At 50.2% G+C, this 26,312-nt stretch overlaps 1 protein-coding gene across 5 annotated transcripts in view; it reads left to right on the forward strand.

Moving 5' to 3' along the window:
* Window positions 1-26,312, forward strand: part of KIRREL3 (kirre like nephrin family adhesion molecule 3) — a 317,031-nt gene that overhangs the window by 217,047 nt on the left and 73,672 nt on the right. For all 5 annotated transcript variants that reach the window (XM_066981248.1, XM_066981245.1, XM_066981246.1 and 2 more), the window contains 2 exons: window positions 18,815-18,964; window positions 20,987-21,136. In XM_066981248.1, coding sequence (XP_066837349.1) covers window positions 18,815-18,964; window positions 20,987-21,136 — 300 coding nt within the window. The remainder of the gene's footprint in view (window positions 1-18,814; window positions 18,965-20,986; window positions 21,137-26,312) is intronic.

A 26,312-nucleotide genomic window follows, 5' to 3' on the forward strand; every position in this document is an offset into this window, starting at 1 on the left:
CAGAAATCTGCCCAGCTAGGGGCTGTCTGAATCCGCAGCCAGAGATTTTTCTCTAAGGATGACAAGAACGTTGTGGGGCTGATGGTTAGTGTAAGGCAAACCCCAGGTTTTGGGGAATTACAAACGGCTTAAAAGTTTTGGACTCCACACTGCGAGCTTCCCCTCAGCCCCCTTGCTGAGGAGGTTTGGGGTCTTAGTTAAGGGTGCTGGGACTAAGCAAAGCTCTGTCTGATGTCTCTTGCTGGGGAGGGGGAGGAGAGAGGCAGAGGTCCCAAAAGGTGGTGTTGATCCCCGTAGCTCAGGTTCAAGTACAGGACGCAGGTCAGGGTTGGCCCAGCGAGGCAGTGACAGTGATGCTTGGAGGAAGGAGAGCCACCCCCGGGCTCCATTACGCGTGGCAGCTCATCCCTCCATGCAGCCCGCTTCTGCTGCCTTACCAGCTGTGCCTTTGTGCTCGGGAGCATCCAGCGGTGTCTCTGGATGGGGCTTATGGGCTCCAGCTCCTGCCTACCTCCAGCCTGCAGATAGGTTTCAGTTCTGCTAGGCGCAGGGAGAGAATTGTGTGTGCATATGAAAGCTGTTTTTTATGGCTTATAATTATCTCATACCCATCCTTAGAATAACTGTAGCTCCTCCATTATTAATAAGTGGAATTCCAGTCCTTGTCATAGATCACAAAATGGAGAGGAAGCTCAACCCAGGGTTTGCATAATGTACCTTGGTCTAAATTGAATAATTGGTAAAATGGTGAAAATCGTTAGTTTTTCCCCATTCCTTGGTGCTGGAATTAGTGAGATATTAGTGCAATTAACCACTGCTTCCATTTGAGGCTGCAATCATTTGGTTTGTAATTTAGAATAAATGTAAAAGCCCACTTGTGCTGCTGAACAGATTATTTGTCCTGTTTAAAAGTATCTAATGGGGTGGCTGTCATCTAAGCAAGATACATTTGACCCATTTCAATTTGTTTCCCTTTTAATCTGCTATCTGTTTTCCTGGATCTTTTTTTAATAAAAACATAAAGAAGAAGTGGGCGAGAGAGACCAAAGAGGAAAAGAATAGAAGCGCTATAGATCTGGAGTTTATCATAAGCCAAAGTAACTTGAAATCAAGGCTGTTAAACTGCAGAAAGCAATAAAAAGAAAACACTATTTGGAGATCGTTTAAAGGGCCGAGTGACTTGTCAATGAAAGGTTGCTCTATTCGACTGCTTCTTAATAGCTTCTCAGAGGGAATCTGCAGCTCTTGCAAGAATGAAGGCTGCGGGTACTTCTGTAGCAGCCCTGTGCTGGGGGGGCGTTTGGGTTGGCAGGGTGCTGGGACGGGAGATGCGGAGAGTCCAACACCAAGAAGGATAGAGAGCAGAGGAGGAAAAAAGATGGTTTTAAACCCAAAATAGGGTTTAGTCTTTATAATGTGTCCTAAATATTGAAGCCTGGTGCATACTGGTAGGTACAGAGGATGGAAGCATCGTTCTCATTTGGGTGTGGGTCTGCGGCCAGCTCAGTCCCACCCTGCTCCAGCTGCACCGCCGTGCCCTTCTTCAGGGGAAAGCAGAGAAACTCTGTGCCTTTCTCTCCCAAAAGCTGAGCATCCTTTCAGTGCCAGTCTGATTCAAAGCTCTTCTCTGTCAGGCCCCATATTGCTGCCTGGAGAGAAACCAGCTGGGACTCTGGGATGGAGTCCCTGCTGTTCTGGGAAAAAATGGCTTGTTCAGAGAAGCTGCTGTCTCTCTGCTCCAAATGTCTCTGCTTGAACACCACTTCTGCTGCCTGCAGTAGTTCAAAGAGGGTTCAGTGAACGTTTCCTGCCAGGAAAACGTGCTATTAGAGTGGCACTGAGATGCAATGACGTATTCATGCCACCCATTAGCAGCCCAGCGAGGCAGTTGCTGCCTCAGAATTGCTTGGATTTATGGGGACACATAGTCTGAAGTGGGATCTTGCAAGTGACTTTACACCCACTGCAGCACAGGCTGAGCACAAATCCTTCTCAGTCTCGAGGATAAATCGGAGCCAACCCCCATCACTCCTGTAAAAAAAAAAAAAATCAATAAAATAAATAAAAGGTTTTGGCTCAGCCTGCTGTTGCACACAATAGGGCTCATCAGCCCCTAAACAACTTGAGGGGTCCCAGCATCTCCTCCCACTTCGCCCTCTGAGGCTTGGGCAATGAGCAGGACCTCTTGGCACCAGTCTGCAGCCTGGAAATGGGACTTCCCCAAATGTTTTGCTAAAAGCCATGGGATCCATGGCATATAATCTACTGGAACCCACTGCAGCTGATCTCCAAAGCTCCTCGTGGAGCCTGGTGCACATTTTGCACTGCTAACTCTGCTGTCATTGCCAATAAAGGTGCTGTCTCCTGCAGGGCTTGGCAGCTCTGTGATAGGAAAGCTCGCCTTACCCCGAGCGTTGTCACTCGTGTCTGCCCGCGAAGACACAATCGCAATTGATTAGGGAAGGCTTCTTCCCATATAAGCTGCATTGAGCCTTTTGTTCTTTATCTGACAAAGGCATTTGAGAAGGAAGGGGTGAGTGGATGGAGCAAGCTCCGCAGAAGTTGTTAAAGATGCATTGTTATCAGCAGAGGTCTCATTGACATCTCTCTGGTGCTTTGTGTGTCTGTTAGCTAAACAAGGCAGGGATGTAAGTTAAACCTGAAGAAAAAAACAACAAACAAGCTGCTTCTGTCTGGTGTCAGGGGAGGCTTTGCCTTGGTCAGGCCAGCTGGAGAACTGTGTAAAATGCAGGACCTCAGCACTGCTGTGAGCCAAATCCTCTCTGGTAAGATCCGTTGTGCACACGTACAGGGATGCTCCATGGGGGGATCCACGTGCCCTGCACGGCTCTGCTCAGACAGGATAGGAAACTCCTGCCTCCAGGTTCCTCCACGTGCTGCTGCAGTGCTCTCGGGTTGGAGAGGAGCTGGGTACCACCCTCTGATGCCTACGCAGCTGAGAGCCCCGCTGGTTATAGATCTGGCACCAGCCTTGTGAGTTGTATGGTAGCGGTGGGGTTGTAGCAGTTAATGGGCTAGGGGTGTAATTTTATCTATTGATTCGAGTCGCAGTCCCCTGTGGAAAGCTATTGCTGTGCAATCTTAAATAAATGAACACAGCACTTCCTCGCGCCCCGCGTGCTGGCGTAAGGAATTCCGTAGCTGATTCCCGTCCCGTAGAGCCTGCGGGGTGTGCGGGAGAGCCGGGCACCGCGTGGAGGCTGAGCGCCGTCCTGCAGGGATGGAGGCCCTGCTGAAGGTGTTCCAGGGATCTTCGCTGTTAGTAAGCATAGACTGATACCTAAGGGGGGTGAAGAATATCCCAGTGTCCTTGTGCTGCGCTGCAGGTCCTTAATGGGAAAAGTCTCGTCCAGTAAGATTTACATGGAAAAGGGCAGGGATAAGTTTGTGCTTTGCTTTACCCTGTGAAGTCTGGCCATCTGTGTTGCTTGCTGTCTTTGTTGGCTTTGGAGTGGTTTATTTTTAAAGCGTCGATGGGACAGAGGGAGCATGAATTAAAGGAGATGCAAGGCAGCGCTCTGAAGGCAGTGACTCCAGCTTTCTCATCTCTGCGCTGCCTCCAGGCTACCCACAGAGTTTACCTTTGAGCGTGTGTATTTGTTGATAATTTCTCCCTCTCTGCAGAGCTGTTGCTGCAGCCCGGGGGTCTGTTATTTAGCTTTCCTCCCTCGGTGTCCATAGGGACCCTGCCAGAGAGGTTGCTGGCAGGCTGTATTTCATAAGCAGTACAGGTCACACCGCTGACATGGTGTCCACCAGACCTGAACCTGGACATGCGGGCCTGGCTATACCATTAAGTAAAGTTCTGATGATGCCATAAATCCTCCTGTAAGCTCTCCTGGCATTGACACGACGGCATGATGAGGGCAGGAGGGTGTCAGTATGTCCCTACCCAAGCCTGGAGAAAGGAAGAGCTTGCTTCTGCCTCTCGTAGGAGTCCTCCTTGCGCACAGGCACTGCAATGCAGTACTGCTCTCTGTAAGGCACTGAGAGGCTTCCCAGCGCTGCAAGGAAACGTGGGGTTCATCCCTGTCTGCCTGGTCTGCATCCCCAACCGTCCTCTCCTGGAGGCAGGTCCTGTGTGCTTCTGCAGGCTCAGCTGGGGCTGGAGATTCACACGATGGAGCAACAAAGCACTACCAAGTTACTGTAGCTTAGAATATCAATTAAAACTGTTGCAGCCTTGTAAGTCCCTCTCTGAGACACGTGCTCTGTATTGATAAACAGCTAGGCTTGCCACTAAAATAGCTCTCAAGCCAACAGAAGTAAATCTACCGTGGAGTTATGGACAGAAACTTGCTGTGGCCATGGCCAGGGTGCTTCCAGCCAAAGCCAGGCTGCAGGGTGGGAGCTCAGTGAGGTTACTGAGGAGATGAAACCCCTCTGGTGTTGCAAGCACAAGAGTCTGTTGCTTTGGCGTGCTGTGAAAAGACTCAGAGAACTAGTCGTGACAAAGCTGGTCACACGCCCTGGTTTCCCCGTGTGTCGCTAGGTCCCATAACATCACCTCTGCTCCGCAGTCTGAGCTGCCAGGTGGATCAGAGCAACGCAGCTGTATTTCACTCTGCAGTGATGAATTTGGGGGAAACTGTGGGTTTCAGGCCAACACGCAATGAACCTGTTCCCATTTCACAGTGAAGTGGGACTTGGTTGGCATTGACTGAAAGGTACTGCAAAACTCCCAACAAAGTACCTTGTGTTGTTGGGGTTGGCTTTTCTTTTAAGCCCGTCTAAAAATCCATCCTTATCATAAGGAAATAGTGAAATATTGCTGCAAAGCATTGAACTGAATGTTGCAAGTCCTGTTTTTTCACCCCGAGCTATTTGCTGTATCTAGCCAAACCCTGCCATCTGTATTCAGTAAATAAAACTGAAGTCCATCAGCAGCCTTCAGGGTGAGGTTGATGAAGACAGAAGGAACAGGCATGGTCAAAAAAACCTGCAGGAGAGGTAGAGAGCATGAGTGAAGCAGGGGAATGAGAGAAATTCCCCTTGGCCAGGCAGCCAGCACGATGGTTATTTAGCACCCGGGGCTGTTACTGTGATCCTTCACAAAGAAATGAGCTTAAACCACAACCTTAACAATTACCTCCAGTGCAGTAGCAATCTCACGGCCTGTATGTACATATCCTTTTATGCCCAGTATTTGCTCCCATAGGTATTTACCCAATCTATAAATGTATTAATGGGTCTAATCTTAACACGCATCCAGAGATATAATGTGAGATGGGCTTTTTTTCCCCTTTAACAAAGATGAAGGTTTTATATAGACGGAGAAAAGAGAAGGGAAGTGAAATGTTCAGTGACTAATGATCCTCATCAATATTCATGAGAGACGGTATGCATTTCGAGATTTAAAATAAAGGAAGGAAGAAAGGGAGAAAGGAATTGACTTCTTTAGAAGCTAAATGAAATATTTAGGTTGACCTGGAGATAAATATGCCAGGTCTTTGTTGCCATCAGCTTAGACCAGCATTGAACTGAGGAGCTTTCAAAGAGAAGCAGGGGGAGCGGAGCAGCCGGTGGAGGTTTCTGGAGATGGTGAAGACAGCGTTGTGCTCAGTGCCGTGCAAACGGGGAGGCAGCCCTAGGGAATCTGTGCTTCGAGCCAACTACAGAGGAGGGATGGAAGAGCAGCAATGGGGCTTGTCCGCAGCACACCAGCACCGAGGCTGGGAGCAGACCTGGGGTGTCCCAAGTGAGTCCTTTCACGCACCGTCCTCAGAAGAGCTCCTGTCTTCGCAGTCATTCCCTGCTGCAAGGCTGCCCTGCTTGGGAAGGGGCCCTCCTAAAGCAGTGGCCCAGAGGATGCAGTGGACAGTGGTGGAGCCAAAGGTGCTGCAGGACAGATCTGGCTGGCAAGGACTGGCTCTAGCACGAACAAATGGCTCCTTCTGCAAGTGTTCATCGATGGGTTCCTCTCTGCTGTAATGGGCTGGCTCTAGCTGGGTTACACCTAGGAAGACCTGCTATATTTCTGTGGAATATAATTCTCTGTACTATTCTGTTTTCCTCCTTCCTCTCACTTCCTGCCTGTGGTTCCCTCCCTGTCCTTCCTAAAGCAGAAAATCGCCCCAAGTATACCAAACCTGAAGTAGAAATTTTAAACCTCCCCCAATACTTGAAAATAGATGGGGAAAACTTGATCCTTCCCCACTTTGTTATGTGGACAGCTGTGGTGGGCAGAAGGAAAGCCTCTGCAGAGAAAACACCAGAAATGTGGGTTTGTTAGAAGGATGTTGCTCCACATTTGCAGCAGTGTTGGTGGAGGACAAGATCACCGGGATCCTAATAACCTGATTTAATTGCTGAAAGAGCATAGCAGGCCTGGAAGAAAGGCTTTCCCCCAGCCTTCTGTATTTCTCCTCTTCTAAATCTTTTTCTGCAGGTTGCCCTTGTCTCCTCTCCAGCAGCAGCTTCCAGAGCTGCTCCTTCTCATTTCCGTGCCATCCCTTTCCCCGAGTGACAGCTGTCCCGCCCCCGCCAAGGTCGCTTGCCCTTGAGACCATCTTTGATCTGTGCCCTGATAGAAGGGCCGAGTATTGACTTTGGCTTCAGCTTCATTAAGAAGCAGCCTCATTTGTCAACTTGTTTGTTTCGATAGCTGCTCAGGAGCCGCAGGGCCCGCAGCCCCCCCGTGCCGAGCTGTGGCATTATTCCAGAGCCAGCTCCCTTTGCGAGGGTGCGCAGGCAAGGTCATTGCAGGTGGCCTTGCACCATCCTCTCCTCCCCATTAATCGATGTCACGGAGCTCCTGAGCAAGGTTACATCCAGCCTGCCTGCGGCCGGGAGGCCTCTGGAAGGAGTCTGGGTGCTGCGAGGAGCCCTGTGCAGGTGCGTGCAGCTGCAGCGCTCCCACCGGAAAGGCTGGGGGGGCACCGGGGTCCTCTCTGCTCCTGCTGAGCTCGGAGGTGAGGTCTCAAGTGAGCTGTCGGGGTGACATCCTGCCAGAGGTGCCGTATAGCTGGTCGCATAAGGAGTGTGAGTAATGAAGACTAATTTCTCTTGTCAGTTGTCATCAGGTAACACATCTGCCAATAATACCTTCTGGTTTTAATCCAGATGGTCAAACGAGGTTAATCAAATAAGTTACCCAGACTTCTTTTTTTCTTTCCTGTTGGTGGTTGAATAATGCGTTGACAGGCGTTGGGATGCAGTGCCTGACCTCTCCGGAAATCACCTCCCAGTGCTGCAAGCCCCCTGCAGCACCTGCTGGAGCAGGGTGGGCCCTGAGTTGGTGGCAGGGTGCGGAGACCACCAAGTGGCATAGGCACTGTCTGCCATCCCTCCAAAGGAGTATTTTGGTGGGAACAGTCTTTCCCTAAAACCATGTGAGATGACTGAAGCCCAGTCATCCCGCGGCTGTTTTGGACTGGGTTGCACAACAGCTTTGGGAGGCAGAGAGGACTACGGCAGTGCAGGAGAAACATCTCTCAGCTTAGCTTCAGAGCAGAAGGAAGAGGCTGTGCCGCTGAGGACAGCTGGCCACAGCACAGCGTGTTTCCAGACCTATCCGACCTCGTGTAGGAGAAGCAGGCAAATACAAAAAGCCAAACTTCACTGAACCAGCAGCTGAGGTGCAGTTTCCCTGAAAGCCTGCTCTCCCCTGCCTCGCTGCCCTTGCAGAGACAGCTCACAATGCTGCATTGCTCTGGAGCAGGGAAACAGCAAGGTGCTGAGCCTCTGCTGGCCAGATGCTGAAGCATCAGCCCTCGGTGCCCGCTTGGTGGGAAGCAGCTCATAAACCTGATGCTCTGGAGCTGGGTTGTGCTGCAGGGGTTAAAGCTCTTTTGGTGCTGGCTGTCCTGGGTGCCATGGCATTTCTGACAGCAAGAGGGAGATGAGGGAGAGATGTTCTCAGCTGTTGCCACGGGCATTTTGCTTCAGCAGATCCCGAGGTAATAAGGCATTGGTAATTGCAGCTCCACGTGGGCTGCGGTGTGACCGGCACCAGTCTCTGCAGCCCAGGGAGCAAAGCTGGGCAGGATGCTGATGGTGGCAGCAGGAGTGGCCCAGGGACCAGAGAGCAAGGGGAGAGGCTGGGGGAGGTGAATTTATATAGTCTAGAGGAAGCTCGAGGGGAGACACGACCAGAGTCTATAAATACACACAGCACTAGAAACAAAGGGAGGAAATTATTCATGGCCTCAGAAGGAGGGAGGACAGGGAGCTGTGCCTCAAGCAGAGGCAAGAAAAGTTTATTCTGGGTCTTATGTGGAAGGAGAAAGGTGTTCAGGGCCAGCTGGCCGGTGGGGACAGGGTGTCACCGCTGCTGTGCTCCGCTCCCCTCGGAGCCTCCCGAATCCAGCCTCCCCTGCCCAGCTCGGCTGTGTGGCAGCAGCAGCACCTCGCTCCCTCCCCGCCAGCCATTTGTGCGGGCATCTGGCCGCGAGCTGTGCCGAGGAAGGTTTGCTCAGACCGATGGAGACGGGGTTGGGCTTACGGCTCGGCAGCGCGCTCCCCTCGGACAGGAGCGCTCACCTCCGCTGGGTGACAGTGATGGAAGCCCATAGCCCTCGGCGCCGTGGCTCATTGCTAGTCATCTCTCCAATGAATAATACACCGGCCTGAATATCTGTCTGCATGCATCTTCCTTTCCTACAGGGTAATTTAATGTTATCTTTGGGCCTCCTGCTCCTGAGATGAAGAGATTACTTGAAACCTGCAGCCCACAACCGCAGCCATTGGTTTCAAACGTCATTAAGTTTCATTATAACAAATAAACACTGCAATGACATTTATAAGTTACCGGAGAGCACAGAAACACAAATATGAAGCAGATAAACTGCATTTGATCCAAATAATTACTGCAGGCAATATCGAGCTTGGGCTGAGCTGGCAGCCGGGTGCCGAGTAATTTATAGGAGTCCGTAAGGCGCTGTGTTGCACATTGCTTCTTAAAAATTATTATGATGGTTATGTGTCTGCCTCTGAGGCCTTAACCAGGTTACGTCCCTGCCTCATCGAAGGCAGGAAGCTTTCCCTCAAGTCAGAAAGGGAGGCGGCGCTGGCTAACCACACGGCTGTTACCCGTTTGGGGACTCTCCTGTGCCTGTTCCTTGGGATTTCAGCCCCAGGAGGGACCCGCATTGGGGTTTTGCTGTGGATGGACGTGCAGAAGAGGCTTTTTTATTATTTTTTCCTGGAGGTTTCTATCCTCAGCTGTGGACACGTGAGGTTTCAAGAGGGGGGATTCTTGGAGAGAATTTTCCATTGTAAGGGAGCGTAATATTACACTAATCAATTTCCCTTCTTTTCGACTCCCAGCTTTACACTACCTGCTCTCAACTCCAGGCAGGGAATCCTCTACCAGTAAACCAGATGGAAAAACATCTCCCGCCCAGAAAATCCCTGAGTGAAAAACGGTTCTGTTGTCGTGCTGGTTGTGTGAGCTCTCGCCAAGCTTTGCCTCGCTGCATACGGGAGGGGGTTTGTCTGCTGCAGGGCGGCTGGGGAGAGAGCACATCATCAGCTAAGCGAGCCACGTGGAGCTTGGCAGGGGATGGAGAGCTTCCTCTGTCCTGCAGGCATGGCGCTCAACCCAGGAGGGGGTTCAGAAGCAGCTGGGTTTATTGATGAGCATCTCTCATTACCTGCTAATTAACTCAGCAGGCCAGAATGTGCTCATCTTCACTTGGACTGGGGTTTTGCACAAGCAAGCCATTGACTCTGCAGTGGGGACCGTTGAAAAGGAGCCAGTAAAAAACAAACAGTGAAGCCTTGTGTATAAATACATTTGAGGCCCCTTCCGACGTGGTCCCGGCTCCTGCGGCAGCGAAGCAGAGCAGTCACGGTGACAGCAGTGCTCAGTGCCACGTCCCCCTGCCACTGCCAAGGGTGCACATGATGGAGCAGTTGCAGGGCTATAAATATTGACTGAGTTCATGTTTCTGTTCTCTTTTTGTGGAGCTTGGTTGTGTTGGGTAAATCCCAGTCAAAATCAGGACTCGGCTGTTGTAGGCATTGGTGCTGGTCACCGCCCTCCTCCATAACACTGGGTTTTCCCCTGAAAATGCCATTCATCCCTCCAAGCTGGGGGATAAGTGCACTCTTTAGGCATTCCCTGGGTCTAGGGGTTCTGTGGCAGCAATGGTTTTCAGGGAAGGGAACAATTTTTCGTAGGCCTTCATGTATAGATAGAAAAGTGCATGAGTTTTAAGCACCTTCCTTGGGTAACAAGGATAGCCATGTGCACAAAAACATTTCCTGCGCGGCTGATGCTCTGCTCAAATCTGTTCATCACAGCATCTCCTATCTTCTCTTTTCCCCAGCACTTTTTTTTGTGTGTTGCATGTGCTTAATTTTAGAGTTGAAACTAATTATTCTAAAGAACAGCCTGAATATGAATGTTGTGTTTAAAAAAAAAAAAAAAAGAAGAAGAAGAAAGTGCACATATTTACAATCATTTCCACTCGGAAAAATCCAAACAAACAATAATTACAGCAGAAACCTGCTAATTCTCACTCCACTTCATCGTTAGACTTGCTAATTCACGCAGCACAACCTGAAGCAATCTCACCCAGCTTCTCAGCTCAGCTGAACAGCAGGGAGCTGGAGAGAATCCTTGATGCCTTTGTAATATCACGGGGCTGGGCTGGCCAGGAGCCCCCAGAAGCAACACACTCAAAGTTTCTCATAGAGTTGCCTCTCCACATTTCATTGTGAGGCTTGCAGTTTGGAGTAGAAGGTGGAAGACGGGAGGAGAATCTTGCAGTAGTTTTGGTATTAAATGTCTGCATTTTCTGTTCTGAAGTGATTCTTCATTTCGTATTTCTCTCTGCTACTCAAAGCGTTTGATAACTGATTGTGAAAGGCGAGGATGGAAGCGAAACATCGTGCAACCCAGGGCAAGCTCTTTGGTCTGATTTTCCGCCCTGTAGACTGCACAACTTTCCGCTTCTGCTCTTTGTGGGAGCTGAGCCAGGCTTTGAAATCTCCAAATCATTTGTGAAATGGATTATACATCCTTCTGGTTGTCCTACGGACAAGTGTCCTGCATGCCCTCTAACTAGAGGATGAGACGAGATTTATGGGGCTGTATTTCAAGAGAGCAGCCCCGACTTGGGAGCAGAGGGTAGGCTAAGGTGAGGTACACCCGCCTTGACTGGGTGTAATCCAGGGCTGTGAGACATATCAGGTCACATGGGATAAAATCCTAAAGGATTTTATCAGGAAGGTTTGGGGAGAAGAGACACTTTGGGCATTAGCTGTTATTTCAGATGGAAAAGTCCCTTTTTCTCTCCTGTGCATTAAAGTGGTGCTTGTAGGGAGCTCGCTCTGTATCCAGGCAGGGCTCCTGTAGCTGAGCATCTGCTGGCCCCTCAGCAAGCCCCGCTGGTCAGCTGCATGTGGTGAGCATCAGGAAAGCATCCGTAGGTACCAGGAGAAAGCTGGCTTGGCAGGGGGTACCGAGGCGTCACCTCTTCTCACGGCTCCCTCCCTCGTGTGTCGGTACAGCTGCTGTGGAGCCGTGCCAGGACAGCTACACCTTGACAGAAGAGCAAATGGTAATTTATTATTCCCCTCGGGAGCACTGATAACTAAACACTTCGTGGAGTCGCTGGCAATTTTCAGCCGGAGCTGGAGCCTCCAGGTGGATCAATGGGAGGAAATCTCTTCCTCTCTGCTAACAAGAGCAAGACAGGGCGCTTTGCACTGCGTATGCACCTCTCCTTTCAGCTGTTAGCTTTGGTAAAGCAGTGAGCTCTGCCCCTTGCAAAGCCTCCCTGCATCCCCTGCCGCAGGAGCGAACCAGCTCCAAGGCAGCCACGACAAGGATCCCGCAGCGTGCTGGCCCCAGTGGCAAAACGCCACCTAATTCAGTTTGCTGCTTCTGTCTCCAACCCAGCAAAAGTCCTTCGTGCCCCAAAGCTCATCTCTTTCTTATTTTCCCAGCTCCGTCATCTTGTCTAACAGAAGATAACAGTTCTTCCTATGGGCCCTGCTTTATCTGGGCAGCAGGTATTTGCCAGGTTGTTGGAGCAGAAGGGCCAGGAGCCGCGTGTCCTGCGCCTGAATATTCAGTGCAATCTAGTCCCTAAGGTCACCTGAACAATGCTTTTTGGGAACAGCTTATTTTTCCTTCCTCGATGCAGCCCATTAGTTTGTTTTCTATCAGCGCAGCTACCAAGAACAGGCATTTAATCTCACAAGAGGTAATTCTCAGAGCTGGTGCTGGGAGGAGGTTGCCAATAAATATCCCTCGGTAAGTATACTCTTACACCTTTCCCAATTGGTAGCTAATAACAGAGCAGACGATGACATTTAAGCCCTTTCTGCATGGCTGATCAAACTACTCACAGTGACTTTGAAAGCAGTACTGGGATTTCGTGTGGGTATCAAAGCAAGTGCAATACTCGATAGTTCAGATCTCTCGCCTGTGTGACTAATAGACAAAAAGATTTCTAAAAGGTCTACTATCTTATTCAGAATTTCTTTGTCTCCTGTTTGAAGCTGCTTAGTGGACACAGTGGGATGCTGATGTTTCTTCTCTAAGCAGCGTTAGGGAAATATCTGACATCGCTGCAGGATGAGCTCAGGCTGGCTTGGAGCTGGGAGGCAAAGGGTTACGCTGAGGCAAAGCTGATGAGCTGAGCGTCGTCCCCAAACTCCACGCTGGCACCCTCACCCGGCTTGGCTTTTTTTTGGCTTTGCAGCCCCTTCATTGCTGTGCTCACTCCGAGGGGAAGACGGGTGCCACCTCTCTGGCTGGTGAGCAGGGACCAAGCCCAGCTCCCTGCCTGGCACCCGTGGCCACGGGAGAGGGGACACAAATAGCACCGGGTCCCGGCTGGCCTGCGAGAAGTAGGCTGCTGCTTGCCTTTCCGCACAGCTGATTCATTCCTTGGCTGGGGGGTGGGTTTTTTCCTTCAAACTGAATAATTCAGCAACATCGGGAGTACTGAAGCCACGTGAGCTGGACTTCTGTAGTCAAACTAAAAAAGGCCAAACTGACATTTTTGTTCCAGCGGATTCCTCTTCCCCCTCCTCCCCCGGGAAACAAAATAAAATAACGGAAAGTGCTATGCAACTGAGGAGCTCGAGCTATGGTTGTTTTCCTCCCGGGAAGCAGCAGAGAAGTGCAAGACATGGCTCTGGCCATCACCAGCATGTGGCCCTCCCTCAGGGGGCTGCTCCAGGTCTCCTTGCCCCAGATTGCATCCACAGCTTCACTGGTGGGATTCAGCTGCTCCTGCCTGGGGAGCTCCTCTGGAGGTGCGAGAAGAGCTTGTCTTGGTCCCCGGCTGGGGAAATCCTTGCTGTGCCCCAGAGCATCCTTGGGGATGCTTTCCATGGGCACTGCGCTGGGGGGGACCTGGAGACAGGCAAGGTGATGATGAGGGACCGTGGCGTCCGCGCAGCTCTCCCTGCTCGCGCCGTGCTTCCCCGTGACTGACGACTCCTGAGAGCACTGTAAATAATGTACCGCTTTTGTCTGCTTGCCTTTCCTAGCCATCTAAAAATCAATACAGGCGTGTGTTTTAAAGCGTGATGGGCCTGACGCAGGGAGTCTGTTGTCCTCGGCTCCCAGAGGAGGACCCATCTGCGTGAGCAGAACCGGCCCATCTGTCCCAGGATCGATACCAGGAGCTGCGTGGGGCAGGTGTGGAGACAGTCCCTGGTCAGCCATCCTGCCTTTGCAGCCCTGCTCCAGAGACAGCTCCAGCTCCAGGCGTCGTGTCGTTGTCCCGGAGCAACCAACCCTGCGATGGGCCGAAACGCCGTGACTTCCAGGCAGGTGCTTGGTGGCATGATGCCCTTACATCCCAAAGAGGGGCCTCATGGTGTGGTCCTCGGCCTTCAGCTCCCCTGCACCGGGGCAGGCCAGCGCCGTGCTCGCCCTCCAGCCACACGTCCTGCAGCTCCACACCAAGGGCAGGATCAGCTCCCAGCCCAGTGGGACAAGGGCAACGTCCCTCAGTCACCCCCAATCATTTCTAAACAGTTGCATCTTTACCAGGCACTTCAGAGGCCTCCTTCACCACTTCCATCCCCTCCTCAACAAAAAGAGATAATTCTTTTCAAAACACAATGGAAATTCAAAGCTCCGCTTACATAAAAGGAGCCATGGTGTCTCCGTTTCTAATGAGTCATTGTTCCCGCTCTAAGTCCCTTGCTTCTTATTACAATACTCACTTCTCTTGGGTAATGAAAATTTAACTATCTGCTGTTCCCACTTGCCTCCTCTCTTCTTGCAGCACGTTGTCTGCAGGCAGGCCGGTTTTTACACAGGAGGCTGCAAGTTGAAATAATTCAGGCAAGAACTCGTGCAAACAGATTGGAGTCTTCAGAGGGCTTAGAAAGCCGGTCGCTGCTCTGGGCCTTGGTGCTGAAGGAGCTTCAAGGTCCTGCTCTGTCGTGGACGGTCTTGGCGGTGTCCTCGTGCAGGTGCCTCCCTGAATCCTCTGGGTTGTAAGATGGGATTTGGGATTTGGGTCCTTCTCACCACGCGGGGCACTGGGACTCCTCTGGAAATGCTGCGTCAGTGGTGGCGCGATTTCCCTTGGAAGTCACAAACATAACAGCCTCAGCTTTTGTTTGAAAGAACAAGGCAGCGTTAGAGAGAAACACTGAAAAGCAGGAGCCACAGGTGCAAAATCCATTAAGGAAATATAAAGAGTTCTAAAGCGGTTCTCTTTTCTCTCTCTCTTTCTTTCTTACACTTTTATGACATGCTTGTGACTTCATAAGGCCCCGCTTGTGATTTTTGAAAGCAGGGTTAGCATTACTGCCTGCCCGCTGTTCACAGTAGGTCCTTTATTCTCCGTTTTGTTCCTGGCGTTTAGGATTACGATAGCTGCAGAAGTGCCCCCTGCTTTTGTTTTAGAGAGACTTCCTCCAGGAAGGCAGGAGGAGACCGCAGGGCCAGCCAAAGCAGCTCATGCTGTGTGCTGGGGCTGTAAACAGCTCCTCAGGGTGCAAAGCAAAGCCAGCAGGCAGGAGAAGATGAGACTCGGGGATCAAGTCCCCTGCACCTTCTCTCGCACCAAAGCCCCCCAGCAGCAGACCGCCCCGCTGCTGACAACCCGCCCCGGCAGGCTCCGGCTTTGCCGTCACACTGGAACACGGCCAGGAGGCACGGTTATCATCTTATTTGCATGTCTCTTTGCTTTTTTTAAAAGGGGGAAAAAAAAATCAACAATGAATTCAGAGTCCTAATATTTGCTTCTGCTCAGTGCATCTCCCCTGAAAAGCAGAAGACACAAGCGTGGATGCTGCTGGGGGGCAGAATCGGCGCCGTGCTTCTACCCGCGGTGCTCGCGGAAGCTGAGCATCCGTGGGCTTGTTTCCCCCTTTGGAAGTCTGCTGGTCTTCTTGAACAAAGGAAGACGAGGTGTGGAAGTAAACTGGGTCTCTAGACTGGGCTAAGGTGGTGGAGATGTCTCCTGGAGGCTGGAAATGGAGAGCCGTGGGCACTGGGGAGGAGCAGGGTGCTTCCAGTGAGAGCAGTGTTTGGTGGCTCGCCCACAAGTGCTCTGGTCTTAATTCCAAGACCAATTCTTATTCAATTGGACCAATTCCAATTCTTAATTCCTCTGCAAGGATTTGAATTGGGATTGGGGTTATACTTAAGACTGTATTTTTTTGGCTACTGCCCTATTTGGTGTCCAGGAAGTGTATGGGAACCCTCTGGAAAATACATCTTCTTGTGGACCCATAGCATTGCATGATGATGAAATGCTCATTTTGCTTTGTTTTGTCCTTGGAGTCACAGAACCCTGCTTTGAAACCAAAGCACCGACAAACTGACGTGTCTCAGTGCTTCTCGTAGCTGAAACCACTCAACCTGCATTTGTAAATCATCCTTTCCCAATTTCCCCCTTCTCAGCTATTTTCTGTCAAGTGTCTTATCTCCCTTAAAACTTTTCTGCAAATTACTTGCTCCTTTGACATTAAGATATAAGACTGCTGAAAGCTGTAACGTGAACAGGTCTCTGATCTTCCAAACCCAGTTAAACCCAGTAATCAGACTTTAAGCTGATTTGAAAGTGAGTCAAGCTCTGCCTTTTGGTACCCTTTTTTTTTTTTTTTTTTAGCTTTTTTATCTGTGATTTAGGGAGCAGTGATCCTGCTGTGGAGCAGGGACTGGGCCAGGTAATGCTCTTAACGTCCTTACCCCCTTCTCTCCTCCCCTGTGACCAAGGCTGAGCCTGTAACATTTGTAGCCGAGATGGAGCCTTGGACTAAAAAGGGTTTCAAGTGACAATTTTTCACACTGAACAAACAGAGGGAAGGAAAAGACAGGAGACATATGCCATGTTCTCGCTCTAATTTTCCATGGTCATCAGCTGCTCTCTAAGACAGATCAAGAAAGGAAAAAGAAAAAAAAATAAAAGGGGGGGGCTTCATTTCCAACAGCAATTACCGAATGAAACCTCTGCTTAATGGACATTTTCAGAGGGCATGGACACCACTTTGTGTTTCTGCTTTCTCATTACAACTCTTGCAGCTCCCAGCTGACAACCTGATAATTCTCGCCGATAAAACAATCTTTTTTGGTTATTACTGCATTCTGGCACTGTCCCTGCTTGCCCAGCTTGCCTTGAGAATTGTCAAGATTACGGAGTGAGCCATGAAAACATAGTTAGCGGGCGGAAAATAAAAAAAATAAAAAAGGCAAAATGCTCACTTTTTTCTGCTTCCTTTCCTAATTTTCTCTCTCCCATCCCTGCTTTTCCTATTATTTCAGTAGCACCTGTCCTTGTGAGTCTGAATAGAATATAGAGCTGATTAATATTTCCTATGATGTTTCTAAATCCCAGTTCAGAAGAGCAAGCGTTTCTGCTAGTGTTGGAGGTCCACGTGCCTTGCAGCATGTGGCATCTCCTGAGGCTGCTGCTGTGGGGTACCGCTCTGCAGCAGACCCGTCCTGTTGAGCATGCATGACCATGACCTACTGGAGCACTGGTGATGAAAATCAGACTTCTCTGCAAGTATGTGGGTGCTGGAGGGGATGGGGCTCCTGAAATCCCTGGGATTTCATGGGTGCTCGACATCTGCCTGGATTTGCCAAGATATCCGGAGAGCTTTTTAACCAGTTGTATGTACATGGGTAGAAATCCAGAAAGGATGCCTGTGCTCCTTCCTGCACATCTTCAGCTGTCTAGGAACACGTTTAAGTTAAGCTGCAATAAATTAAATGAAATATAAGCATTCACATGGGGGCTTACATTGGTTTAACTGCACGAGTTAGAAAATGATTGAGCTTTGCAGTTTTGCCCTGTAGGCAATGCCTAACAACTCATTTGAAAACAAGTTTAGTTGCAAGAACTTGTGTCACACTTAACCTTGGTTTAGGATTAATCATCAGTGAATGATTAAATTGAGTTAATGTAAATTAGGATTGAATTGATTTAGGGTGGTTCACGTGGAGACTGTCCTGGTTTTAACACATTGATTTTAAAGAGCAACTTTTTCTGCAGCCCAGCGCGACGCAGCGTATTGAGCTGCCTTTCAGCTGGCGGGTGTGGGCTTCTTGTTCTGTGCCTGTTTCAGGGCGATAATTCACACGCAGCAAGTCTCCTGATCTTTAAAACCCCCAGGGCAATACAGCGAGTTGCAGTCCAGTCAGGCCACTCTCCCAACTTCTCCCTTTTCAGATCTCTCCATGTCCAGAGTAAGAGCAGGACTTTAAGCACTGGCAAGGCAGCAGCACTTCTCAGATGCTCATCAAATAGCTGACACAAAGGAGACCCCAACGAGCAGATATTGGATTGATGTATACTGATAACTGAATACATACTGAATTGCCTTTGCGTTTAAGGCCTTCCAGCATCAGACAGCAGCACTACATCCCTGTGCTAGCGCTCAAGCTGTCTCTAAGACAGCCCACGTTTGGTTTAGGGTTGCTTTGCCAGCATTTGTTCTTGCTTTTGCACCATTTTCTTTGCAAGACACGTGCCCCAGCCTGCATCGAACACCAGGGATGGGCTGCATATGGGCACCTGGGTTTACACCTCACCTGGTTGGAAAGTGGAGCGCTTGTTCTGGGGGAAAAAAAAACAGAAGGACTTGACACTTGGAATGGTTTTCAGTCATGACAAAGCCAAGGAATGATGATGGATTTCAAAGAGAGAAAATAAAGCGTAATGCCAGCACTTAGCACACCCTGACGTGAAATAGGTTACAATGAATCGGCATGCTTTTCGTGGAAAATGAGAAGTTTCACCTTCTTCGGAGGGGTGAGACATCTCGGCCATGGCAGGAGATGTCCTCAGGGCTTCGAACTGTTACTGCCTCCTTCAGGGTGTGGAAGTGAGAGGAGAGCCGTGCTAAACCACTGCGTTTGGGGGTTGTCATCCCTAAGAGCTCGGCTGCTTAGCGTTCTGTGTCTTGGGAGACTGAAGCTGAAACTTCTGCTGCCGCGTCCTTTCATCCCCCGATGTGTGTGAAGCCCCTGACACGTACCAGGGGCTCGCCTGGGGGCCTGGTAGCAGAGGGGAGAGCAGCAGGCAGATCTTCCGAGTCGCTGTGGTTTGTAGCAGGTTCTCCGCTGTGCATCCTGGTTTCAGGGAGCACATGAAGGGGAAGGGGAGAGCAGAGGACCGGTGTCCCCTTGTATCAGGTGTAATACAAAATATCACTGGTTCCTGAGAACCTGCTGCCCTTCTGTCCTTAGATCTTGACAGCTACAGTACACTAGTAGCTATCCTGAATGACACGGTTAGAGGAAATGCCTGGCACCTCTTTGCCAGGGCTTTTTTTATCCCCTTTTTTTATTCACTGTAAATTTTTTGGAGCCCACCCCTGGCGAACTGACAGCCTCGTCCCGCTCTCTCGCCCCCCTCTCCAGGTCAAGCGTCTTCCTTCACGCAGCAGCCCCAGGACCAGGTGGTGATTGCCGGGCAGCCCGTGACACTGCTGTGCGCCATCCCCGAGTACAATGGCATCGTGCTGTGGATCAAAGACGGGCTCGCCCTTGGAGTCGGACGGGATCTCTCAAGTAAGTCGTGGCACTGCCCTCCTGGGGCAGCAGAAGCTGCCTGGGTAGAGCAGATCATTGCTACCCCCACCCCAAAGTAATAATTAAATAAAAAACACTACGAGTGTAATAGATATTTTGGTTAAAGAACACCTCTTTTTAAGGAAAAAGAAAATAAATGCTTGGAGCAAGTGAAAACCGGCTTCAGTTTCCCTTTAACAGCTTCAGAACAAATATTTGTTTTGAGAATAATGAGTGTTTTCACTTGAACTGCAAAACCCTCCAGCTAGCCCAAACACAAGTGTCAAAACTTGGAATAAACAAAAACTTTTATTCCGGCTTGAAGCTAAACAGTTGGTCTCCCACAGGTGTGACCTTTGGAAAGCCTTGCTTTGGTTTGGGTTGGCTTTTCGAAACAAATGTCCTGTTTCCAAAATGCAGTCTGAAATGCTTCATAAACATTGAAAGTGCCTGTTTTGACATTCTCAAAACAAAAGCCTTTGCTTTGGATAAATGTATTTATTGAGAGCCAGCGGAGCCCACAAGCACTTGTGGCTTCCTTAAGCAGTACTTCTGGCAAATTACAGTTTGGTCACAAAATTCCCCAGACTTCTTGTTACTTAATCCCACGCGTGCGTTGTGATGAATGGCTTTACTGCACCTGGAGAAGCCTGAAGCAAACACGGAGAAGGGATCCAGTTAATTCTATATGTTTTGCTGATTTTTTTTTAATATTCCCCAAAACAAAGGGAAAATGGGCATTCGAGAGTCAGAAGCGAGGGCACTGAGCCCTTGCAGGGACTGTGCAGAGCCTGGGGAAGCTCCGAGGGTATGCAGCACGTCAGGCAGCAGCAGCCAGAAACCAAGGGAGGAATCAGGCTTCTCGGTCTCCAGGGACCCTGCTCTTCTCTCAAGTGCAATGCCTGCTTTTTCCTTTTTTTTTTTATTTGCTTGTTTGTTTGTGGTTTTTTGTTGTTTTTTTTCTCTGTATGTATAATTACTCATTTCTCAGACTTGACTGAGTGAGCAGTCCCCTCTTCAAATGTTTTTCAAAGCTCAGTGCCACAACTTTTCCATACATTAGAGAGCTGATCTCTCCCTACAAGACCTTGCAACACGGACGGGTGACAACAGCTCCACTGAAGTACGTGGCTCATGTGAATGACTTCCACAATTAACAGAGCTGGGGCTGCTTTAGCAGGAGGAACTGCCAGCTTGCACGCTACCAGCTCAGCCAGTCATCTAATTAGCTAAATACAAACAAACCCATCATTTGTATTTCTCGCGGTTCAGGAGAGCAAATCCTGCTGTTGATAGCTTGCGAAACAACAAAAACACGAGAGTGTGCCAGGCTGCCTGCGGTCCCCAGCGCATTAATCACCAGCAGGCGGAGGGATGCGCTGACTGCAGCATCCTTCCCAGCCCCGTCGGGTGTCTCGCTGACCCCCGTGAAGGGAGACCCCTGCCCGACCTTTACACAGACATAACAGTGGAAATATCTCAGGGTTTCAACCCGAGCATGTGCGTAAAAACCTGGCGTAAGGAATTTGAGATATGCCGTGGCATGGCTCGCAGGAGCCGGAGGTGGCGGAAGGGCTGGCCCCGAAGCATGGGCTGTGCTTGCATCCCGGTGAGCAGCCCCAGTAGCAGGCTGATGTTTGCACGTTGAGTTTTAGCTGTCGCATGGCTTTGCAAGGGTGGCCCAAGGTCAGGTCTGGCCCATCTCGCAGCCCAGCAGAAGCCTTGATCCACCTGCAGCTGGGCACGTCGCCCCTCTGAAAATAGAGGCAAACCCCGGGCTATGCAAATCCCGTCCTTTTGCTAGGGATTTCAGCTTAATGCTCATCATCAGTGCTTCCTTTCTGAACAGCTAGGGCAAAAGCCACAGTCTCTCCCTGGGCTTTGGGAGGCCTCTCTGTCTGTTTGGGCTGGCTGCCACAGAGGGGACGAAGCTGCTGGTGTGACGGGAAGGCTGGGGCTCTACCCCCACACTGTCTGCCCTTCACTTTTGGGCTCCACTGACCCATGCTTTGTGTCCAACAGGCTACCCACGCTATCTGGTCGTAGGAGACCATCTGTCTGGAGAGCATCACTTGAAAATCCTGAGAGCTGATCTCCAAGATGACGCCGTCTACGAATGTCAGGCCATCCAAGCAGCCATCCGATCCCGACCTGCCCGGCTGACTGTTCTCGGTAAGTCCAGGCTCACCGTCACTCAGAGTTTATTTGGGGGTTTTCCTGCCTCGCGGATGCGAAATGTTGTGTTGTTAAATCAAGATGACTGGAAAAGAGCCCGTTGTGAGAGTAATGCTTCGTGATTTCAGGAGCGACAGCGAAGGGAGGTGTTCAGGGAGCAGAGCAGTGCTGGGACAGGCACGGTGTTTGGTACTGCAGCTCCAAATCCAGGTGTCCCTTCAGGAGGGCATGTACACACATTTAAGGCCATGAGGGGTGTCAGGGGCATCAGCGCGTTATGCTGTGCCCTGGCTGTGATGCTGCTGTGTGCAGGACCAGGAGGAAAAGCTGGTTTTCCTACTGGATCTTTTATCATTGTGCACTTGTTGGTGATTAATCTTTCCTGTGAGCAGCACAGGGGGATGGAGCATGGGACTGCAAATAGGGGGCTGCTCCCAGCATCTTACAAAGCCCCTTGTTGGGTGGGAGATGGAAAAGGGGCTTTGCTGACGGGTTGGAAAAGTGCGTTGGGTGCTTTTCAGGAGTGCTGGGAAAAGGCAGGCTGGACCAGTGAAACTTCCCAGTATGGACGTGGCTTCAGAGAAATGAATGCAATTTTGTTTTTCTTGAAAATCCTGAACATAGAACAGTGTTTTCTGTCTGTATTGCCTCCAGATATAAATCCTGATTACTGAAGTCCAAAGTGAAAGTATTGATGGTTTTTAGGTTTGTTAAAATGGAAGTTTGGATTTGTTTTGTTGGTGCTGTTGTCGTTTTCTTAGTTAATTTTGGGGGGAAAATATCATAGGATGCAAACCAAGAGGTTTAGTGGCTTTAGTCAGCTCAACGCTAATTAGCGCTAAGCAGCCAAAGAAGTGAATTAAGGATGTAGTGCTGGATGCAGGCATACCTCACAGGAGTCTGCGCACTGCCGAGAAAATGAGCTGTAACTTAGGGTTTGTAGCATCCCCTCCATTCGGTCTTCTCCCTGTGCCACCCTGCGCAGCTCCCTGTCCCCAGACTCCCCCAACCACCGCCTCCTCCCTCCCTGCCCCCACCGATGGTGACGATTTCTGTTCGATCCATCCTTCTGCTCCGTGAACTCTTCTCAGCAGCTCCGAGTTCTGACATGCATCCCTACGTGAGCGAAGCCTGGAAATAAATGGGAGAGCGACGCAGGGCTGCCGGTGAGGCTTCCTCGCTTGCCATCAACCTCCACAAGCTGTGCCGCCTTTCCTTCCCTCGCCGGGGCTGCCTCCTTCTGCTGCGAAGTCGGAAGACGTTGCTGGAGCCAGACAAAAGAAATAATGTTATTTAATTAGAGCTAAATATTTCAAAACTAATTTAGTCCCAGGGTGCACAGGCGTACGTCAGTGCTCTGAGCTGCTGCAGAGCATTGATTGAGCAGAGAGATGTTTTTGTGGATCAAAAGGAAATCGTTATTATCTTTGGGGTTATGGAATGTGTTGAATAGATGGTAGTTAATGTTTATGTGAATATACATGGTAGCTGCTAATTGGTACATTTACCTAAGATGTTCAGCAACTTATGTTTGCAGCATGCTCTCCTTTTAAGAAAATTAAAGTTACAGCACATTCAATTTAAACCCGATCAATGAGAAAACGGGGTTTGCAACCCACTGGTAGCCCATTTCTCGCTCCGGCTGCACTTGTGCAGATGTTCTGGTGAAGCTGGAGGCTGGCCGGGGAGGTGTGGGAGGTGGCACGTCACGGGCAGATGCCTCCAGCACCCTGCCCGGATGCATGTTGTGGGTGGTCATGGCACCACAGCACCCTTTTCTGCAGTTTGGATCAGGGTGTGCAGGCTCAAGGAGCCCGTGCTGGTTGTGAGTGAAGCAGGTGTCTCCAGAGCGATGTGCATCTCCAAAGTTTTGGCTGCCTGGGAGGTGAGCGATGCAGCAGATGCCATCATCTGTCTCGTCTGAAGAAGTCGCATGTGGGGTGTTCCTCTCCACTTCTGATTGCTGTCAGGGCTGATTTTTAAATCCAGAGGGACGGTTTTCCTTAGAATTGTAAAAGTCTTCTGCTCAAAACCCAACCCAACTCAAGGCCGTGCTCCTGCAAGCCCCAGCACCCTTCTCTGCCTCTGGGGAGGGGAGCTGGGCTTGGGCTTCCAGCAGCCCCCGTTCGGAGGATGCTGCTCACACCTCCAACATCCTGACAGGTGGAGGGGATGGAGACCCCCCTCCTGGAATCTCTGTCGTTTCCAAAGGATCCGTGTGGAAGTGGAGCTTCACGGTTCTGCCAGCGAAGCAGCCGGCTGCCCCCCACCCACGGTGCTGGACTGGCAATGATTTCGTAACCCCTGCGGTGGGAATGCTTTCTCTTTATTCACCTGGGTTCTTGCAGCATTTACAGAAGGAGGCGATGTGCTGTGGCTGTTACCTGGCTTATTATGCAATAAAGCAGTGTACGTGGCCGCTGTAAAGCTACACCGCTGTGCAAATAATCAGCAGCTCTGTGTCCACAGCTACGTACAGCTCTGCAAAAAGGATCAGGTCCTTGGGCCAAGCCACGAGCCCTTCCAGCTCGTTCTGCACCGCATCCTCCTGCAGGTGCCCAGGCTGTCCACACCGGGACTTCTCACGCTTCATCTTTGACATGAAACAAAGCCCACATCACTGCGGTCTGCCCAGCTTCACCCAGGGTTGCTGGTGAAACCCTAGGCATTGCATGGGCAGGAGGGGATCCCCAAGACCTCCCCAGCATGCAAACCATGCACATCTCAACATGGCAAACAGTTTCCTTGAGAGCCTTTTGCAGAGCTGTGAGGTCCTCGTGGCTCAGAGCCCATAGTGTGGAGCTGGCTCAGGGCTCTCTGTGCTGGGCCATTTCACCCCATCCTCCTCTGTCACACCCAAACGTTGTCCTCTGAAAAATACCTTTGCTCACCTGTTTTTCTGCATGGGTTGGTGCTGCCTTGTCCGTTCTTGCCAGCTTTTCCACTTTCTTGGTATCAAGAAATCCCATATTGCCTCCAAATTCGGTTTCCAACTGCTGTCATTCATGTCTGACAACAGCTTTACGGGTCTGCTGCCTCCTACTCCCCTGCTCAGATGCAGAGCTACACCATATTTTAATTAAATATTAAAGATTTTGTCACATTGTTTTCAAATCTACATGGTTAAATGTAGTGGAACAGATCATTCCATAGCTTCAGAAGTCCAAACACTCAAGCAGATGAGCTTATTAGTGTCATCAGCATTGGGAGAAGTCTTGTGTTTGTAGAGTTTCAGGCACAGATATTGCTGGGGTACCTGGCTAACCCATCCTGAAGCAGAAGGAGCGCCTTTCTCCAGGTGCAGAGCCTCATTCCCTGCTTGTCCTCCATCCTCCCATTGCCTGCATTGCCCCAGGGACAGAGCCACCGCTCTCCATCCTGGGGACACCGGCCCCAGCAAGGAAGGCAGCAGCTGGTAACAGGGAGGAGATGGGATCTGGGAGATGTGGAGGCATCCACGTGCCTCACAAAAGGACCAAGGGACCTCTGGCAGGTCATCCAGCACTGCCAAGGCTGCTTGGATAAGCCCCTCAGATGCACCGTGAGCTTCAGGGAGTCCCTGGACCCACAGCAGGACCACGTGCTGGGAGGGCAGGGGCTGTTTGGCTGGTTCCAGAAGCCACTGGAGGGCTCTCTGCTACCTCGCACATCTTTAATGGCAGGGTTTCTTAATTTATGATCTATTTAACCAAGCTGGGGTATTAATTAAATAAAGTAAGAGCCTGATTAGGACTTGGAGAAATTTGAAAATAAAATCAGACAGCAATCGAGTGAAATTGCAAAGCAAACACTTTGGCTGTAACCACCGGAGACTTCCCTCCGGTCTTCCATCAAAGCTGGGAGCAGCGAGGGCAAATACAAGAGATTATATAGCCAACAGATGTGTGTTGTTAAAATATGCATCTGCCAGCCGTGTAGCTGAAGGTGCCAGAGGGCTAGCTCATGGAGCCTTCTGCACTCGGGGGACCGTGAACGAATTGGAGGCCCTGCCAGCCGAGCTGGGATTTGCAGACACGTTAATTAGTGTTGAGTTCCCAGCTCTCAAACGCAACCAAGCAAGAAGCTTGGAAGGCAGTGTTGGAGGGAGGAGAAGAGGGGGAAGAGGTGAGCCCTGGCTCGCTGCGCCTGTCCGGCAGTGCCGGGAAGCCAGGAAAAGGCTGCAGGAACCAAAACTCAGGGGTTGTATGGCTCCACAGCCCGGCGTGGGGAAAGGGTCGGTCCCAGAGGGATGCTGGTGGGAGCCTGCTGACAGTCAGGACAAAGGGACCACAGGGGTGTGAGGACGGAGACCGAGGAGTGAGTAACTGATGTGCAATTAACTCGTACATTCACCTTTAATAGTCTAATTCTCGCCCCCCCCCCCCCCCCCCAGCCTCTTCCAATATTAACTCTGCCTTCATGTGTGTCCCATTAGAAATGAAGCTTTCTTAAATCAACATGAATTATTTAATGCTACAGATTAAGTTAATTTGAAGTGAGAGCTCCTGTCTTATAAGATGGCACAAGCCAGGGACAGAAGAGGAAGGTCACCTGGGTGCCAAGTGCATTCCCATTCAATCACAAGCCTTTTCCTCTTTTTTTTTTTTTTTTCCTTCTTATTTTATTCTAATGTCTCTTTCTAGCCTAGTCTTTCCAGCCCTCCCCTGCAGAGCAGAGTAAGCTGTTTCTATTACCAAAATGATCGTTGGCAGCTTGAGACATCTGCGTTTCCCAGCTTTCCTGCTCTTTAGCAGAGTTTGATCAGAAAATGAAGAGGTTATGGCCTGGGAAAGGCCATTTTTCAGTATCAGTTTGTAATGCCAAGCTGCAATGAGAAAATGTGGAATAGGGGATGTTTCAAAGCCAGAACCGGTCCAGCCTGGAACTATCTCAACTATTTTTCTGTACTTTTTAACAGAATTAAATTCTTTGAATGCAAAATTCAGCCTGAAACAGCATGCAGAGTCAGAATGTCAATGTGGAACAAAAAAAAAGGGGGGGGATGAAAATGCAATCATTTTCTTCCAGATTGTCTCTTCACCTTGAAACGCTTTTGGTCTTCACGAAGACCTTTTCTGCTGGGAATATTTTCAGTGGTGAAATAGTAACCGGTTCTACTGAGAATGAGGCAGCAACATCAAACAATCGAGTGCAAATCCCAAATAACTTAAATGTTTGATGCCGTGTCTGAGCA

Source organism: Anser cygnoides, chromosome 21 (genome assembly GCF_040182565.1).
Source record: "Anser cygnoides isolate HZ-2024a breed goose chromosome 21, Taihu_goose_T2T_genome, whole genome shotgun sequence".
NCBI classification, from domain to species: domain Eukaryota; kingdom Metazoa; phylum Chordata; class Aves; order Anseriformes; family Anatidae; genus Anser; species Anser cygnoides.